This window comes from Trichomycterus rosablanca, chromosome 2 (genome assembly GCF_030014385.1).
Source record: "Trichomycterus rosablanca isolate fTriRos1 chromosome 2, fTriRos1.hap1, whole genome shotgun sequence".
Taxonomy (NCBI): domain Eukaryota; kingdom Metazoa; phylum Chordata; class Actinopteri; order Siluriformes; family Trichomycteridae; genus Trichomycterus; species Trichomycterus rosablanca.
In genome coordinates this window covers 13,886,040-13,905,978 of record NC_085989.1, presented here as the reverse complement: position 1 = coordinate 13,905,978, position 19,939 = coordinate 13,886,040, and the positions used below count along the sequence as shown (strand labels likewise).

Below are 19,939 nucleotides of genomic sequence, written 5' to 3'. Positions count from 1 at the left end.
TTAGTTTTGTTAAAAGTGTCATCTAAAAACTGTTAAAAAACAGATTTTTTATGTATTTCATTTATACAGATTTTTTATGGTAAATCACATGACACTTTTCAATATACAGTTTATTCTTGTAATTTTACAAAAAAATTCTGTCTTTTATAAATACAGGGAAAAACTGTAAAAATGTACTGGGAAAACCTGTAAAAAAATGTTTATTTTTTACAGTGTAGAAGAAAGCCACCAAAACACATAAAGAACATGTCAAAATATTTTATAGACAGTGACAGGCACAGACACACCCAAATTCCATTATAGGGTCCCATTTTAAACCACTGAAAATTCCAGGTCCAAGGGCCCATGTTGCTATGCAGCACCAACCAGCTATGGCACTGTGGCAACCTAATAGCAGTAATAATAATGATAAAAATAATAATAACAAACATAATATTAATAGTAAGCATCATCATCACAAACAGTAATATTACATAATGTATTTTAAAGGTGAAAATAAAAATGTATTAAAATTAGACACCTCTTTGCTACATGAAAAGAACACCAATTTCACATTACAACTGTTTATAAAATGTCTTTAAAACGTGTCAGCATTTATCAACCCTAAAAATTTTTTAATTATTTAAATCTGAATTATATTTTTTCTTTTTCGTTTGATGAAGAAACCATTTCATATAAATTAGTCAGGACCAATACAAACTCCTGGAGAACAGACGACGCTGGAATTCACAGTAATTGGAGTAAAGACACAAGGTTCAGTACACTGGAACTATTTATCTTTTTCCTTTTCTGGGTCTTAGCAATGTTCCTAAGAACTGATAATTATATCTGGGGCCTCAGCTGGCAGTCTGGTTAGATGCTTGATGTTTGACTAGCTCCATAACATTTGTAACTGAAAGACATTTTGAGGCTGTGAGTTGCTGCATAGTAAGTAGGTCTCTCAGGTAACTGGTAGTTGCCATGCTGAAAGAAAAGAAAAAAAGTAGTTCATTTTCACATTAATTTTTCCAACTGATTTGGTCTGTCTTTGCACAGGAACTGCCAAATAAAAAATTTTAGTAAACAAATGCAGTTAAAATAGCAAAGCAATTAACATTGCATACCAAAAATAGAACACATTGATAAAGGATGAGAGTCATCACAGTCTTCATCAGAAAATGTGTTTTGCTTTAAACTGATACACTATAGAAAATAATAAGTACATAGGTCCATATTTGAGGAAGTGTATACATGATCCAAAGACTTCATTAAAACCTAACAGGGTCTCTTCTATTATGCCCCCAGGGTACATAGTGCATAATAGCCACTGTGGCAAAGCACTATGCCTGTCTCATTATGTCTTACACAAACAGCTGTATGGCATAAACATGGCTCCACTACAAGCATAAATCTCTTCTGTCTTCTGTTACAAAACACATTAACTGCCTGTATTCTGAAGTCTATACTTCAGTCTATTTTGTGATGTTAAAGAAACTGTTTACATGGCTTTGTTAAGGTTACCAGTTTTTAAGCCCCGCCGGTGTCAAGTTGCTACTGTTGGCCGTCAACCCTTATTTGCTCAAACTGTATTCAGACATAAACTTAAGTCACTTAGGATTAAAGCATTTGCTTAATGCTGTAAATAAATGTAGCAGATGATCTCATTTAGAGTGACTTAAATGCTTTCTCAGTATACATATTCTTACTAGTAAATGACCATCTGAAAACACAAATCTGCTGAAGCCCTGTTAGGGACAGTGTTAGCCTGGTGGGTAGGGCTTTGGGCTGTCAACTGAAAGGTTGAGAGTTTGAATCCCAGCTCTGCCATGCAGCCACTTAAGGGCCCTTGAACAAGGCCCCTAACCCTCTCTGCTCCAGGGGCACCGTACAGTGGCTGACCCTGTGCACTGACTCCAGCTTCCAAACAACCTCGGATATGCGAAGAAATAATTTCGTTGTTCTGTACATCTGTAAATGTATATATGACAAATAAAGGCATTCTATTCTATTCTATTAGAACAATGACATATGAGTAAAACAAAGGGCTTTTATTTCTGTTTTGTGTTTTTTATAAAAATTGACAATGAGACATTGGTAAATGCAAGGTTAGTTTCCATTACATTTCCAAGTACTTAGTAGAGGTGGGATATACACATATCAATGCATTTGTTCACATCCACAATTATCTTTGTATCAACCATTTTCCTTCTATGGCTAGGTGACTTGGGCAGTATTTTAAAGTCTATAGAATTTACCTATATTAAATAAACCCAAAATATAAACGTACAACCCCAAATCAGAAAAAGTTGGGACAGCACAGAAAATGCAAAAAAACAAAAAAAAAACACAGAGTTTCTAAGATTTACTTTGACTTTTATTTCCTTGCAGACAGTATGAACCTGAGATATTTCATGTTTTGTTTGGTCAACTTCATTTTATTTATTAATAAACATCCATTCCTGCTATCAGGCCTGCAACAAATTTCCAAAAAAGTTGGAACAGTAAAGCATTTACCATTCTGTAAGGTTGCCATTCCTTTTCACCACACTTAAAAGATGTTTTGGCACCAATAATACCAAGCAATTTAGTATTTCAGGTTTTATTTAGTCCCATTCTTCCTGCAAACATGTTTAAGATGTGCAACAGTACAGGGTCGTTGTTGTCGCATTTTTCATTTCATAATTCACCACACATTCTCTGTTGGGGGCAGGTCAGGACTGCAGGTAGGCCAGTCCATTACCCATACCCTCTTCTTCTGCAGCCATGCCTTTGTAATGTGTGCAGCATTTGGTTACACATTGTCTTGTTGAAAAATGCATGGACGTCCCTGGAAAAGATGACATCTTCAAAGCAGCATATGTTGCTCTAAGATCTTAATGTACTTTTCTACATTAATGCTGCCATCACAGAAGTGTAAATGACCTTTGCCAAGGGCACTGACACAGCCCCATACCATGACAGACCCTGGCTTTTGGACTTGTTGCTGATAACAGTCTGGATGGTCCTTTTCGTCTTTGGTCTAGAGAACATGGCATCCATTTTTTCCCCAAAAAAAACCTGGAATGCTGATTCATCTGACCACAATACACGTTTCCACTGTGTGATGGTCCATCCTAGATGCCTCCGAGCCAAGAGAAGTAGACGCTGCTTCTGGACATGGCATTTGTGCATGTAACTCCGTATTGTAGTGCCTGACAAAGGTTTGCCAGAGTAATCCCCTGCCCATGTGGTTATATTAGCTATTGTTAAGTAGTGGTTCTTGATGCAGTGTCGAAGGGATCGAAGGTCATGGGCGTTCAGCTTAAGCTTGCGCCCTTGGCCTTTACGCACTAAAAGTCCTCCCGATTCCCTAAACCATTTAATGATATTATGCACATTTAGAGGGAGAAATATGCAAATCCCTTCCAATCTATCTTTGAGGTACATTGTTTTTAAACATTTTAATAATTTTCACACGCATTTGTTGACAAACAGGAGATTCTCTGGCCATCAAATACTCAGCCTTTCCTGGATGCTGCGTTTGTACCAAATCATGATTACAATCACCTGTTGACATCACCTGTTTGGAATCACATCATTATTTAGTTTTTTCACCTCATTACTAGCCTTAAACTGCCCCGTCCCAACTTTTTTTGGAATGTGTTGCAGGCCTGAAATGCAGGAATGAGGTACCTTGAAACTCAACGTCAGTTGGTTCTGGGAGTGGTGTTGAGTTTAAAAGGCGAGTTTTAAGGTATTTTTTTTACCATAAGGATGTATGGGAAACCTGTCCTGTAGAACTGCATATATTTTAGGCTAATGTAAAACAATGGGGTTGTTTTTGACACTTATACACTGAAAATAACACAAAAATTATATAAATACTGAAATACAATTGAATGTTGCCAGATTGTTATCAGTGAAAGATGGGGGTGCATCAGTACCTTGGGATTTATAAGAGACATACACTGCCTGGCCAAAAAAAAAGGTCACCACCTGGATTTAACTAAGCAAATAGGTAAGAGCCTCCCATTGGATGCATGATACTGCATGGGTGATTATGTTTCAGTTATTTAACCCTAACTGATGCAGTGAGTAGCTTCTCATTTGTTAAACAACCATGTCGAAAGACACATCCTGTGGTCATGGAAAAAATGTTAATCTGTTTCAGTAGGGTCAAATTATTGCCATGCATCAAGCAGAGAAAACATCTAAGGAGATTGCTGAAACTACTAAAATCGGGTTGTACTAGTGCCTACCGTACAAGCCTGTGGGGGCAGTGCTATGATCTGGGGTTGCTGCAGTTGGTCAGGTCTAGGTTCAGCAACGTTATGTGCCCAAAGAATGAGGTCAGCTGACTACCTGAATATACTGAACAACCAGGTTATTCCATCAATGGATGTTTTCTTCCCTGATGGCACAGGCATATTCCAAGATGACAATGCCAGGATTCATCAGGCTCAAATTGTGAAAGAGTGGTTCAGGGAGCATGAGACATCATTTTCACACATGGATTGGCCACCACAGAGTCCAGACCTGAACCCCATTGAGAATCTTTGGGATGTGCTGGAGAAAACTTTGCGCAGTGGTCCAAATCTCCCATCATCAATACAAGATCTTGGGGGAAAATGAATGCAATGCCACAGCGAAGCTAAAGGTGGTCCAACGAAATATTAGAGTGTGTGACCTTTTTTTTGGCCAGGCAGTGTATATAACTATTAAGGCAGCTTTCATGGAAGTCCATCGTTATTTTAGCAAGACAATGCCAGGCCTTATACTGCACACACTATAGTGGCGTGGCTTCGTAGACAAAGAGTGCAGGTGTCTGAGCGGCCTGCCTGCAGTCCTATCATAGCTCTAAAATGACTCTAAAATGTCATGTGTGCAAAGAATAGAGTTGCACTGTCCTCCTGCAGCATTTGAGATAGATAGTGCCATTCTTTGATGGGCAAGTTACAGTTTGATTGCTGCTGTACAAAGCAACTGCCTTCATTTGAGTGCAGAAAGGAAAACAGCTTTACTGATATGGATAAAGTGTCACACTGGGGGTGGGACATTTTAATTGAGGTAAATTATATTTTTTAACACTGTACTGTGCTTGTTTTGCAGCCAGCGTAGAAATATACCCTAATACCACAATGGTATTAAAAAAAGCAAAGATGTGCAAGTTCTGTCACATTTACTATACCTCAGTTTTGTACTGTAACTATTAAGACCTTAATTTAATAAAATACCTTCTGAGACATTTTCCGACACCCTGGCCAGTTGTTTATTTAGAGCTGTCACTATCATGCTTGTCACACATACTGATAAAGCTACTACATCTGTGTTCTTTGCTAACCTGTTTTGATTATTTGTGGTTCTTTTTTATACATTTTAAATTTATTCTGTCATCTTGTTTATATTTTACGGAAGCGTATTGCTGCCACACAGTTAAAAAAAAAATACCGTCAGTATGTCGTTATAACGAGAAAGGATGTCGTTATAACGAGAAAAGGATGTCGTTAAAACGAGAAAAGGATGTCGTTATAACGAGAAAAGGATGTCGTTAAAACGAGAAAAGATGTCGTTATAACGAGAAAAGTTCATTACCTCAAATGCTGCACAGCTGATGGAGAGTATCTGCTGATGGAGAGACAGTTTGCACACATGCATGATGCTGTAACTTGTGTAACCTTACAGCTTGTGGTGCCGATCAAGATTCTCCTTTAGGATCAACAATGTCTAAACTTGGTTTAATATTCAACATTTGTCTGACATTCGGCATTCCGATCTAAATAAGTGCTTCAAAAAACACATAAGACCTTCTTATTTGATGATTTCTTACACAAATGAAAATAGTCAACATACTACAAAAACAAGTTTATGTTCAATTTAAGATTACGTCTATTTATCTAAAGAAAGGTTATAATGAAACCGTTTATCCAGCTCCCACTTCATCTAATGAGTTAGGGACCGTCATAAAACTAACTGAGAAACGTAGGAAACATGCACTTATACACACTAATAAATCCATTTAAATCTGGTATGATTTGTATTTTTGGAAATATAATTTGTATATTTGAAATATAAATTTATTACAGATTTATTTATCTTTATTTAAATGTAATGTAAAATAAATACCATGTTATTTCAAAAAATAAGGTTTTTGTAGTAGGTGAGAAACATTGATGTGTTTTTGTAAAAACTGTTTGACATTAATTCATCAAATCATACCAGATTTAAATGGATTTATTAGTGTGTATAAGTGCATGTTTCCTACGTTTCTCAGTTAGTTTTATGACGGTCCCTAACTCGTTAGATGAAGTGGGAGCTGGATAAACGGTTTCATTATAACCTTTCTTTAGATAAATAGACGTAATCTTAAATTGAACATAAACTTGTTTTTGTAGTATGTTGACTATTTTCATTTGTGTAAGAAATCATCAAATAAGAAGGTCTTATGTGTTTTTTGAAGCACTTATTTAGATCGGAATGCCGAATGTCAGACAAATGTTGAATATTAAACCAAGTTTAGATCCTAAAGGAGAATCTTGATCGGCACCACAAGCTGTAAGGTTACACAAGTTACAGCATCATGCATGTGTGCAAACTGTCTCTCCATCAGCAGATACGCTCCATCAGCTGTGCAGCATTTGAGGTAATGAACTTTTCTCGTTATAACGACATCCTTTTCGCGTTATAACGACATCCTTTTCTCGTTTTAACGACATCCTTTTCTCGTTTTAACGACATCCTTTTCTCGTTATAACGACATCCTTTCTCGTTATAACGACATCTTTTCTCGTTATAACGACATACTGACGGTATTTTTATTTTATCTGTGTGGCAGCAATACGCTTCCGTAATATTTATACTACTTCTTGTTTATATTTTAAATTTGTATTCAGTTTATATTGATGTCTTTGACTACTTACTATCTGTGTAGTTTATAATATTTTTTTTTGTCATACATGGGCAGCACACTGGCACAGCTCACATAAACATAATATTTGCCTTTGAATGAATGAACTCGGTCAGTGATGTGTTTTGTATGTTTATCATGTCTCACGTCTATGTGGGTTTCATTAAGGGTTTTCTTTCATCTTCTAAAAACAGAAAAAAGCACTAAATAAAAAATAATAATAAATAATTATAAATAAAAAGCAGAAGGGAAACTGGCTGCTCTAAATTCCTTTTAGGTGTAAGTTAGTAAATTGGTCATTGTGCCATGTCCATGCCATGTGCCTACTGTCTCCGTTTGGTGACAGAGCCACTACAACTACAAATCAATAAAGGAATAAATTAACATAGTTCTTCAGCTACATTTTCATGCTACATTTAAATATAAATTAAGCTATAAGTATAGTCTGTAATTATAAATCGAATCATAGAAAAGCTGCACCCAATTAATGTCAATGAAAGGTATCTGATAAGATTTTGGTACAGTACAGTTGGAATGCACACATCTGGCTAGTCCTCACCTGAATGTTTTAGTGGGAACATTTTACTCTGGAGTAATTTCAGTCTCCTGATGCACCACTACTTTTGTAACAGACATTTCTGGGTGCTGCTCCTTAGCCTCCTTTATGGCCTGGGCCAAAGCCTGTAGAATACAAAAATTAACAAACAGAATAATAAACAGTAACTGGTCACAAGGATGATGTGCTGTTTTACAGGATAAACTTCACAAGCCTAAATCACTATAACAATTGGAAGATTTCTCTCTGTATGCCATAGGGTTCTCTCATCAATTTTCCTTCCATTCTTCCACCACATCCTGAAAGTTAATTGTTCCATGAGTGGCCATCTTCTTGATAACTTTTTAAACTGTTGAAGTCATGATGCCAATGTCTTTAGAAATAATCTTCTACACTTTAGACTGTGTGAGCTTAGTGATAATAGAATTTCTGGTCTGCTCAGACAGCTCTCATCTTTGCCATTGTGAACAAGGAACAGGAAGTAAAACTGGCCTTTTTAATCATAATATTCGCAATTCATAGGCTAATTATAAGTAATACGAGCCTGACAAGGTGGGGACAGGTGACTCTAATTTCTAATTAATCACAGGTTGGTCTGATTTTGTGCCATTGTTCCTGACATTGTTTCCAATTTTGTGTCCTTTTTTCCTGCCAATGTGTTATTTTGTGTCTTGTGCTTTTCTGTATCAACATCTGAGTTTATAAATTATGAGTCTTACATTTTGTACTAAATATTCAGGGTGCCAATAATGTTAAACACAAATGTATGTAATTAGTTCACAACTGCACATGTATTACCAATTTAAAATATCTTTTCTTACTATGTGACACAAAGTACATTCTCCCCCCCCCTTTTCTCCCCCTTTAGCGCATCCAATTGTTCAATTTGCATCGTGCTTCCTCTCTGTCTATGCCGAACTCTGCCCTGACCGAGGAGATCAAAGCTAACCCATATCCCCTCCGAAACATGGGCAGCAGCCGGATGCATTTTTGCCACCCAAACATTGATGAGTGTGGCGCCACCTAGCGTTGCATGCGGAGACACACACCCTAAGGGCACTCTTCCTCATCCCTGTGCAGGCGCCTCTAATCAGCCGGCAGAGGTCGTAATCGCATTCTGACAGAGAGAGACCCACATCCGGTTCTTAGTCCCACCCCCCAACTGAGCAACCGGCCAATGGTTGCTCATACAGCCACTCAGCCTCGAACCAGTAAGGCAAAGCTGGATTCGATACGACGTACTCAGAATCCAGCTCTGGTTGCAGCGTGTCTTTTTACCGCTGCGCCACCTGAGCGGCCAGGCAACATTCTTAAATAAAAGTTTACCTTGTCATGGTCAATCTCAGTGTCACCAGTGATCACAATCCTCTTCTCAATTCGAGTTTCTGAAATCCCTCCTTTAACAGTCTGAAAACATTATTTGTTAATTTATTTATTAGGATTTTAACTTCATATTTTACACACTTTGGTTACATTCATGACAGAACAGGTAATTACTGATTACACAAGATTCACCAGTTCAAATCTTTAATGTCAAACACAGTCATGGACAATTTTGTATCTCCAATTCACTTCCCTTGCACGGCTTTGGACTGAGGGGGGAAACTGGAGCTCCTGGAGAAAACACACACAGACACAGAGAGAACATGCAAACTCCACACAGAAAGGACCAGGACCGGTCCACCTGGGAATCAAACACAGGACCTTTTTGTTATGAGGTGACAGTGCTAGAGTATATGGCTTAATGTATAGTCAATGAATATTTTTACAACATGATTCACCTTTTGGAATGCAGCTGTGTCCATTACTGTTTTTAGTTCAATGCTACCTTTAAAGCAAACATTCACATTTTGTTCTGTAACCTGATAATAAAATGATTCACCCCCTTTCCAAATAAATGCTTACATTCAAACAATGAGATACGTGAGCAAGTAGTCACACCCCAACCAAAAACATGCTTGCAAACACACACAATCACACATAAGCAAAAGTAATCACACCCCCACCAAATATATAGACTCACAAACAATATTTAACCCCACATACTCTACCACTGCTGAGCTGCAATCACAGTTTCTTTAGCAAATGCATCTCTCTAGTTTTACAAGGTATAATTTGGACACAAACTCGCATGCATTTATAGTCTGTAGAAAGGTTTAGTGACTAGTTTTAGCTTCAGTCTGGCAAAAACAGCTAAGCACATAGTAAAACTAGTAAAAGGAATAATCTTAAAGATAAATCAGTACAAAATAAGTGGAGACTCTTACCTTAGTGATCTGTGTAGTGGTGGTTGTGCTTACAGTCTCAGAGGTAATGGTTTGTGCATCAAGTAGCATACCCTCATTTTCAATATGCTAAAAGAAACACAGACATTGCACTTTGTATTATGTATTATAAAGTGGTAGGCTTGCAATACCATCCCACCCGTGAAGCACAGGGTGGTAGCATCATGTTGTGGGAATGATTTGCTGCAGGAGGAACTGGTGCACTTCACAAAATACATGGCATTGTGAGAAATCAAAATTATGTGGAAATACTGAGGCAACATCTCAAGACATCAGCCATATGGTTGCTAAGTAAGAGTCAGTAAACTTAACATTTTAAATCTTATGCAAGCTCTATGACAATAAAATACATTTTATATGAATACATTTTACAGTACTTTACAGCTACAATGACAGTAGTTTAACAGTATGTACATCTAATGCTGATATGAAATGATATGGAAGTAAATTTAAAGTGTTTTATTGTGTCTGCATCAACCCCTTAATACAGCCTTGACTTTTTGTGCAATTTATGTGTTGTGTTTTAAACAGATGTAATTGTTTACACTTAATTACCCATATTAATGACGTGAAAACATGCTTTTAGAGTAATTAGAAAATTGATTAAATATTAAAAAACATGAAATCTGTTATTCGCAGAAGTATTCAGTTTTGCTATCATGTCTGTAAGAATTACAGCATGGACCCAAGGATGACTAGCTTTACCCCACTGCACTCAATGGCATTATTATCATAATCAAACGTATATACCAGGGTGTCTCTTCCTGAAGTTGGGGACCACCTGGCGTAGTTTAGCATATAAAACAAGAACAGCAGAGACAGCTCTCACAGGTTCTAACCAACTTGAAAGGGATTATTATAATGAGTAATCAACAGCCATCACAGACAAAGGGGATCGGCCTAGACATGAAAGTGTTTAAAGACAATTAGACCAATTACAATTGAGGTGACAGTTCCATCTTGTCTGCACTGCCTTTGGGTAATACACATACTTTACAGGAAACCCGTAAAAGGGCAACGTAGGAAGCCCATATATAGTTCTTCTTGAATGTATATATGTTGTGTGTTTTAAACATGAGTTGTTCAGTCAAGCTCGCTGTTCCCAAGATACACTTGTGTATCTTGGGAACATTTTCACCAAGTTGGAGAGACGTCCTTCTGTTCAATTTTTTTCCTTACATGTCCTTCAACTTCTGTATGAGGTGGCTTATCCTACAGTGTATCCTGGTACCATCTCTTCTGTAGGTTAATTTTGCACACGTCATCCACAAACAATACAGCAATCAAGACTAAACCACCAGCATTACTAAACACAGCTGTGAATAATATGTAAGGTTAAATCTTATAATACTCTAGTCTTGTGCTTTGTGTAATTAATACCTAGTGTCAGAATTGTTACGTTCTTGTTTTATCTTTTGTTACGTTACACTAGTTTGGATTTTGTTCTGTTCATGCCCGGTTTAGCCCAACCTAGCATATTAGCCTCATTTAGTGTAATCAGCACTGTTAGCTTCACAGATTATTTACAGTGGTGTTTAGTATTTCTGGTGGTTTAGTCTTGATTGCTGTATTGTGTGTTTGTGTGTAATAAATTGGAAAATAGAGTTAATAATAGTGTTTTAGTGTTTTGTGTTAGTTATTAAATGTCTGCTAGAAAGTATTTTGAGTTATGCCACCTGTAAACCTTCAAAATGCATTTTGACATCTTGACAATCCTGTGAATGGATGGCCAAATATGGGACTCAAACTGACTCATTTAATAATTATTTAGTGCTGTTTAGTCTATAGTTAGTGATGAGTGTATCTTCACTTTAGAATATGGAGCACTTCTCAGTTATTAGTGATTTATTAAACTGTTAATAATTGTAAAGCCACAGCAAACCTGTCATGACCTAGAACTTGCATGGTTGGAATATGAACAATTGTCACAGCCCACAATCAACAATTCTGTGCTACAGACCAGTATTTAGGGTTTGACTCCTATAATCCATTTGAGCACAAACTAGCTGTCATCAGGACGCTGCGCCACTAAGCTAACAGCATCCCCACTGACACTAAGGCCGAAAAAATAAGGCCCTGTGGTTATCCCAACTGGGCAATCATCAAACCCGGAAAAATGTCCAAACACTGCTCCAGCAGATCTAAGGGAGAAGATGGACAACCGCTGTCAGAAATTTATTTACATAGCACCTTCCGATGCAGATTTTTGTGGGGTAAAAACAGAGCTCACTTGTACCATGGCCAAAATTATTGGTACACTCTGCACTTCTTACAGAAAATGCACCTCACCTCCCATAAAATTGTTGCAATTGCAATTGTTTGGTATTGACTTGCTTGAAGCAGTGATTGCCCAAGAACAATCTAGATTTTAGGACAGGTGGAAAGACCATTAAGTCATATTGAGAAGGCCAGAAAGGAATATAACATGCTGAACATGCAGCAAAAAAAATAAATAAATAATGATGAACACTGAAGAAGTACTGGAGATTATGGTAATGGGAATTTCCATTGAGCCACCCTTAACAGAAGGTCACATCTTTAACAGGAGGAGTTTAGGTGGAAGGGGGTATTTTCATATGTATATATGGTGTATTCTTTCATTACTGGGTGTTCAGGCTGGGTTTACTGAATCCATAGTAATTTGTTACTGCATACTGAAATAAAGATCTACCATTTTTCATCAAGTTTGGAAAGACTCCCAAATCCACAACCTTATTGTACTGTTAGTTAGATATTTCTATAGACCCAAATCAGAAAAAGTTGGGACAGGTTGTGGAAGTGCTCCTAGACACACAGTTTGTAGGTGTGTTTGGCTTTCCTAATGCCCCTTTTCAGGTTTGCCCTGGGTGAGCTGTAAGCCTCAGTGTCAGACAGAATGTGAACCTTGGGATTCACCCTGAGCTAATGATTAGGGAATTTTTTCACATGCTAGAAAGAGGTGACATTGTCAATGCATGCTTTAATCATTATTATGATGCTGTAAAGAAAAGATGGCTCCTTCTGTCTACACTTGTCGTTGATGCTGTTTTCAGATGTTTTATGAGTGGCACATACTTCGGAAGCAGAAACAATGAAAGTTGATCAGACTGTCTGAGATGGAAAGGGGGTAGCCTTGTATGCCTCTGCAATGTTTGTATAAATATAATCCAAAGTTTTGTCTCTTCTAGTGGGACAGGAGACATTCTGCAAACTGGAGTGATAAAAGTTTCCCCACAACTATGAAAACTCCACCAGTGTGTGTAGATTGTTGTTTGCTGATTGCTGTACTCAGCTCTTCCTATCTTCCTATCTTGCCAATAGCGAAAGGAAAAATGCTAACTGCAGGACCAACAATAGGTGAGATCTCTCTAAGTAAATAAAATGGTCTGCACTTATTCATCAAATACTCCAGATTGGCAGAGCAATGACTCTCAGTTAGGGACAGCGTTAGCACAGTGGTTAGAGCCGTGGGCAGGGGCGGAGCCAGGGGGTCCACAGGAATTCAACAGCGCACCTCAAGCAAGTAGTTCTCCACCAAAACAGTGCAGTAATACACTCACATAAATGTCAACCACCAACACAATTACAGTAGAAGTACTACTACTGAGTACTAATACTTACTTAATAGTTGTGGCGCGCTACCAGTAAAGGTGCCAACTGGCTCTGCACGTTCCAGTGTTGCCAGATTGGGCGTTTTTTCTCTAAATTGGGTGTTTTTTTTTTTAAAACAATTTAATAGCAGTTAAATAACACTTCTATTTAAAAGAAAATATTCAGTTTTAAGAAACCCCAGCATTGTAGAAGGCTATTAAAAGTAAAGTCAATTTTTAATGCTGATTTGGCTTAATAGTGTTGGTCAGTCTATCATATTCTTGAAAGAAAATTAAAATTTGTTTTCCATGCATTCATGCTAGCATGTTCTGGGGTTCAAATAAGTCTCATCAGTACACACAAGTTGGCAGCCAAATGATTAAGTATTGCAAAGGAATATCTTTGAAATTCTTCCTCATAATGTTAAGGTTGCTATATTTTAGTTTTTCACTTGTCAGGGAAAATGAGAAAAAATTCAAAGCTTATTATGGTAGGCTTGATGTAATTCTACATGGCACTCACTGCCTGTATAGGTAAATGAGTGAGTGACCAAAACACTAGATCCACAGCAACTTGCCACATAAAAAATAAGGTATCAGACAGTTTCTGTGCCACCCCTGTGTGAGCAATGGTCTCAGTCTGGCCACCCCTATGAAAATTGTCTGGCTCCGCCACTGGCCGTGGGTTATCAACTTGAAGATAGTTGATTTGAATCCTGGCTCTGCCATGCAACCACTCTTAGGCCCTTGTGCAAGGCCCTTAAACCTCCCACTGCTCTGATCCCAACTTCCATATGATATGCAGAAAAAGAATTTCACTGTACTGTACATGTGTATGTGTAAATATATGGCAAATTCTTTGACATTCTTTTAAACGAGATATGAGATCTTTGTGTCCAGGTTGGGAAAAATACTTGGCTTGCAATTAAGCAAAACCTGGAGCAATTTTATCCTAAATAAATTTCAACTCCCCAGAACATGGGTTTTTGCATGCATTGTAATTTTACTTTGTACTAAAATATACTCATAAGAACTTAAAAGTATTGTTCCGTCATTCATTTTTGTGAAAATGGTGCCACCTTTTGGGGACTTTTAGATTGACAGTATTTGAGTTTAATAATTACCGGAGACTGGAAGTAGTTCAGTATTAACTGTACTCTGGCAGCTTCGCATCGTTCTCCTGTTAATAGTTTGCCATCTTTATTGTTTAACCTTTCGAAAAGCATCGTCTGTAAGTTTTATGATGATATAGATTTTCAATGTTAATATTTTATTTAAGCAATAGAACACGAGAGGGAGTGTGTTATCGCGAATAACACACGACCTCAAGTGTTCTATTGCTTTTATACAACAGTTTTTACAAAATAAAGAAAGAAAATAAATCAAAGAAGCCCTGAATTTCATATTAAATATGCTTTAATATTGACAATACCTTCCGCCAAAAAGTAGTTCCACAACGAATATAAAGTTTAACACTACAAAGCAGACATCCCAAGTTGCAAAAACTCATTTTAGGGAGGTAAGAACAACAAGAAGAAAAAGGCAAGAACCTCCGAAGGGAAAAAAAGAAATAAAAAACCTCTCACACACACCAAAGGATATGGGTGATAACAGAACTCTTAGGAGCTGCTAACTGGGCTATTAAGCTAACTGTTCACGGTACAAACACATTAAAGTTCCCTACACAGTGCACTAGATTGTGTCATGTAGATTGTGTATAAAAGCGAACACAATTCAACAGCAAGCCAAACTCCATTCAATTAAATACAAGGGAGTCAGGATATAGCATCCAAGCTTTATTCAGTTGCACATTCATGCACTCAATGAAGAGGAGTAAAACTATATAAAAACAAAGGAAACAAAATACAATATAAATATTGACTCTTAGTTTACCAAAATTAAACTGTGTGAGCATACATTAACAAATAAGCCTTATAAAATAAATCAACTTATCTCACATGGCAGCTAAGCTAACTGAATGAATATGTAAATGCGGTTGTATAGTATCTCACAACGATTTAAGTCGATTTAAAGTGTCAAAATTTACACTGAAACATAAATATTCTTATACAACAGTTAGTTCCGACCTTACAATCTGATTGGTTGAGAAGCGTTCTAACCGTGCTGATATTTGTGATAACAGCACAGCCTTTTCACACCACAACTGTTATTACAAGCCGCCAGTTGTTTCAGGTCTGAGGGCTCGTTAAAAAGCTATTGGAGACCCACACTAGCTGATAGAAAAAGGTGGAGTGCAGTCCTCAGTGCAGAACATGACCCTAAAGACACAGTACAGAGGCCACCAGCAAAGCGAGCCGGACTGATAGATGCCGATGCACATCCTACAGAGCAGCCTTTTTTTCTAACTGCACAATGAACGGAAGTGTGCAGATTAACATATACAAATAACGCAATAACTCAAATAACTAAATTCTATCTTTTAATTCTTAATTAATTTTATTTTTAGCTTTTTCTCCTTTTCCTTTCATCTTCGCTTATTCATATTTGCTTATTATTTTTATTCCAAACTAGCGTTTAGTGTTAAACTATATGCCTTTTTTTAGCCTACTGCGTTAAGGCAGGGTATGGAATTTTTACTGTTGCATAGCAGCAACTCATTCGTTGTGGAACTACTTTTTGGCGGAAGGTATTGTCAATATTAAAGCATATTCAATATGAAATTCAGGGCTTCTTTGATTTATTTTCTTTCTTTATTTTGTAAAAACTGTTGTATAAAAGCAATAGAACACTTGAGGTCATGTGTTATCGCGAATAACACACTCCCTCTCGTGTTCTATTGCTTAAATACACACAAGGAGAACAGTACAAGTATATATTTTAAATATTAGAAAAAACGTATTTAGAAAGTATAAGAAAAATATTACGAAAATAAGAGCAACAAGATATGGGGCTGCTTTGCTGCAAAAAGTACTGAGGCCATGATCAAAGGATATCTAGAGATGTACGGTAGCAAATTAAAACATTTTAGCATACTGGGCAAGTAACTAAATCTTGAGAGAAAATATCAAACAATGATTGTTTTTTATTTTCTGGAACATACCATGTTTAGTGGTAACCGTAAAACATAATCTTTATTTCATAACCTAATACCTTAATTGAACAGCACTTACCATAGTGGAGTGAGGCTGGCCATTAATATTAGCTGTGTGGAAGGGTGAGTGTGTAGACAATCGCTTGTTCCATCTGCTGGGTTGAGGTTCAGGGATTGATTCCATAAAGCTGCGCTTTAGCTCGCTGATACTGCAGTGGTGACGCAAAATCCCTGACTGAGACTTTTCTAGATCCTAACAAAAAACAAAAGACCATTATAAAGATTTATGTTTAAAATGCAAATGAAAGAGAGCAGTAATAATAAATACATATAAGCACATAAGCAGAGAAAAAGTTAACAATATGTGAGAAAGAAATATAGCAAAGAAATAAGTGGACAAAGCAAAATAAGCGATTCCAAAGTGCAAAACCAAATTAGAATGTAATGAAAGCTATGTGAGTATTTTGTTGAGCACAAATCGTTAAGAGCATAGACTGCCTTCCTCATAAGCACTATAGTTTTCCTGTTATAATACACTGTTATAATTCCTGTAATACACTGAGCTACAAGTGACCATAGAAATGTATTTTCAGAGGTGCTGAAAAAAAACAGTATATGCATGCATTATAATTGCAGAGAAACAGATTGTCTTCACTAACACTTGTTGCACGTTGTCTGTTAGTGACTTGGAGCAGATACATCAAAATATGTTCAGACCTCTGAGAACAGTAACTTTCTTAATTCTAAATGTCAAATTTACAAACATACCATTTTACTCTTAAAAAATATTAATTTGTAGTGTAACAACAACACTATGGTATGGTATTTATACATTTGTAATTTATGAAATGAGGCTTTTTGTGAGAATTTTTTGTATGCTGAATCAAAAAAATAGACAGATACACAAGATTTAAAATTGTCTGTTTACATTATGCAGTTTGCATCTGTGAAGCTGAAACTGTGAAAAGAACAATAGAAAGTGAAGAGCTTTTTAAAATCCCAGCCGGTCATAAAGCCACATCTACAGTGGGGTCAAAAAGTATTTAGTCAGCCACTGATTGTGCAAGTTCTCCTACTTAGAAAGATGAGAGAGGTCTGTAATTTTCATCATAGGTACACTTCAACTATGAGAGACAAAATGAGAAAAAAAAATCCAGGAAATCACATTGTAGGATTTTTAAAGAATTTTTTTGTAAATTATGGTGGAAAATAAGTATTTGGTCAATAACAAACAAGCAAGATTTCTGGCTCTCACAGACCTGTAACTTCTTCTTTAAGAAGCTCTTCTGTCCTCCACTAGTTACCTGTATTAATGGCACCTGTTTGACCTCGTTATCTGTATAAAAGACACCTGTCCACAGCCTCAAACAGTCAGACTCCAAACTCAACCATGGCCAAGACCAAAGAGCTGTCGAAGGACACCAGGAAGAAAATTGTAGACCTGCACCAGGCTGGGAAGAGTGAATCTAAAATAGGCAAGCAGGTTGGTGTGAATAAATCAACTGTGGGAGCAACTGTAAGAAAATGGAAGACATACAAGACCACTGATAATCTCCCTTGGGGTCAAGATCTCATCCCGTGGGGTCAAAATGATCATGAGAACGGTGAGCAAAAATCCCAGAACTACACGGAGGGACCTGATGAATGACCTGCAGAGAGCTGGGACCAAAGTAACAAAGGCTACCATCAGTAACACACTACGCCGAGAGGGACTCAAATCCTGCAGTGCCAGGCGTGTCCCCCTGCTTAAGCCAGTACATGTCCAGGCCCGTCTGAAGTTGATGATCCAGAAGAGGTTTGGGAGAATATCATGTGGTCAGATGAAACCAAAATGGAACTTTTTGGTAAAAACTCAACTTGTCGTGTTTGGAGGAAGAAGAAGAACCCAAGAACACCATACCTACTGTGAAGCATGGGGGTGGAAACATCATGCTTTGGGGCTGTTTTTCTGCAAAGGGGACAGGACGATCCGTGTTAAGGGAAGAATGAACGGGGCCATGTATCGTGAGATTTTAAGCCAAAACCTCCTTCCATCAGTGAGAGCATTGAAGATGGAACGTGGCTGGGTCTTCCAGCATGACAATGATCCCAAACACACCGCTCGGGCAATGAAGGAGTGGCTCCGTAAAAAGCATTTCAAGGTCCTGGAGTGGCCTAGCCAGTCTCAGACCTCAACCCCATAGAAAATTTGTGGAGTCTGTGTTGCCCAGCGACAGCCCCAAAACATCACTGCTCTAGAGGAGATCTGCATGGAGGAATGGGCCAAAATACCAGCTACAGTGTGTGCAAACCTGGTGAAGACTTACAGGAAACGTTTGACCTCTGTCATTGCCAACAAAGGTTATGTTACAAAGTATTGAGTTGAACTTTTGTTATTGACCAAATACTTATTTTCCACCATAATTTACAAAAAAATTCTTTATAAATCCTACAATGTGATTTCCTGGATTTTTTTTTCTCATTTTGTCTCTCATAGTTGAAGTGTACCTATGATGAAAATTACAGACCTCTCTCATCTTTCTAAGTAGGAGAACCTGCACAATCAGTGGCTGACTAAATACTTTTTGGCCCCACTGTAAATGCAGATGAATGGTCAAGTGAATATATCCAAATGCACTTATAGGCACATTTGGAGCAGACGCCACAATAGGCTAAAACTTCTAATTTGGAGACACAATTTCAGTTACCCATGGTGGCATTTAACAGTGCTTAATCTAGTAGCAGAGACCCTTATGACAGAACAAGCTTTAATAAACAATACTTAATGGAGCCTAAAGTTATTTAGGATATCACAAAATAACTCAGTTATAAGGTTTGGAGTTTGGTATGTCTGAAATTAATTGGAGCATCTCTACATATGGAATAATGTAATTTTGTGAGCATTACAAAGAACTTAAACCTGTTCGCCAAGGAATTACTAGACTTTCTTGTGACTAGGGCCTGAGTAACCTGTAAATAGTATTCAGATAGTAAATCTTTTTAAGCCCACAGCAGGACTGAAAAAAAAAACTTTATTGTGAGTACAGTACAGGCAGCCTGACATGATGAATACATAATGACAAGACAGAACTGTCAGTAAATGCAGGGCAAGTCACCATCCTTTGATCAGCTCTGAGATCAAGCAAGCAGCCACATCCATTTTTTTACCTACAGTATCACCAGAACTGTTCAATCACAACATGCACAAAATACACCAAAACAAATGCACCATAACTAATTTTTACATCCTGTACAGATATTTCTTCTAATGCCACAGAGCAGTTGTAAGTTTACACCTTTAAAAATAATATTCTGTTTTAGTGCCATGTTCTCCTCTCTTGTGAGGACTTCACACTTAACTGGCATATTATCTTGTAATTTTTACTCATGTAGACATTGTTTACAAATGTCCTGGCAGCCTCTTGAACTGCATCCTATGTTGTACAAATCACATTTCCAGAAAAGTTGGAACATCTGTGATTTGTTAATTTTCAGAAGTGACAGAAGTAAAAAGAAAAATATTTCCAATGTTTCACTGATAAACGTCATTGTATTATGTAAATATAAACACAGTTAGAATTTGATGTCTCAAAACTCAAAAAAACTTGGAACAGAGGTGGGTTTAGCACTGTGTTT

At 37.3% G+C, this 19,939-nt stretch overlaps 1 protein-coding gene across 5 annotated transcripts in view; it reads right to left on the bottom strand.

Moving 5' to 3' along the window:
- Positions 1-243: 243 nt before the first annotated feature.
- The window catches only part of epb41a (erythrocyte membrane protein band 4.1a), a 130,754-nt gene continuing 111,058 nt past the window's right edge, over positions 244-19,939 (bottom strand). For 3 of the 5 annotated variants that reach the window (XM_063011518.1, XM_063011509.1, XM_063011543.1), the window contains 5 exons: positions 16,404-16,577; positions 9,686-9,772; positions 8,745-8,825; positions 7,422-7,543; positions 244-963 (listed from right to left, as the gene is read on the bottom strand). In XM_063011518.1, coding sequence (XP_062867588.1) covers positions 7,445-7,543; positions 8,745-8,825; positions 9,686-9,772; positions 16,404-16,577 — 441 coding nt within the window. In that variant the 3' untranslated portion in view covers positions 244-963; positions 7,422-7,444. Of the gene's footprint in view, positions 964-7,421; positions 7,544-8,744; positions 8,826-8,933; positions 9,103-9,685; positions 9,773-16,403; positions 16,578-19,939 lie in introns of those variants that run through there. The other 2 variants (XM_063011526.1, XM_063011534.1) reach the window with 2 other exon arrangements.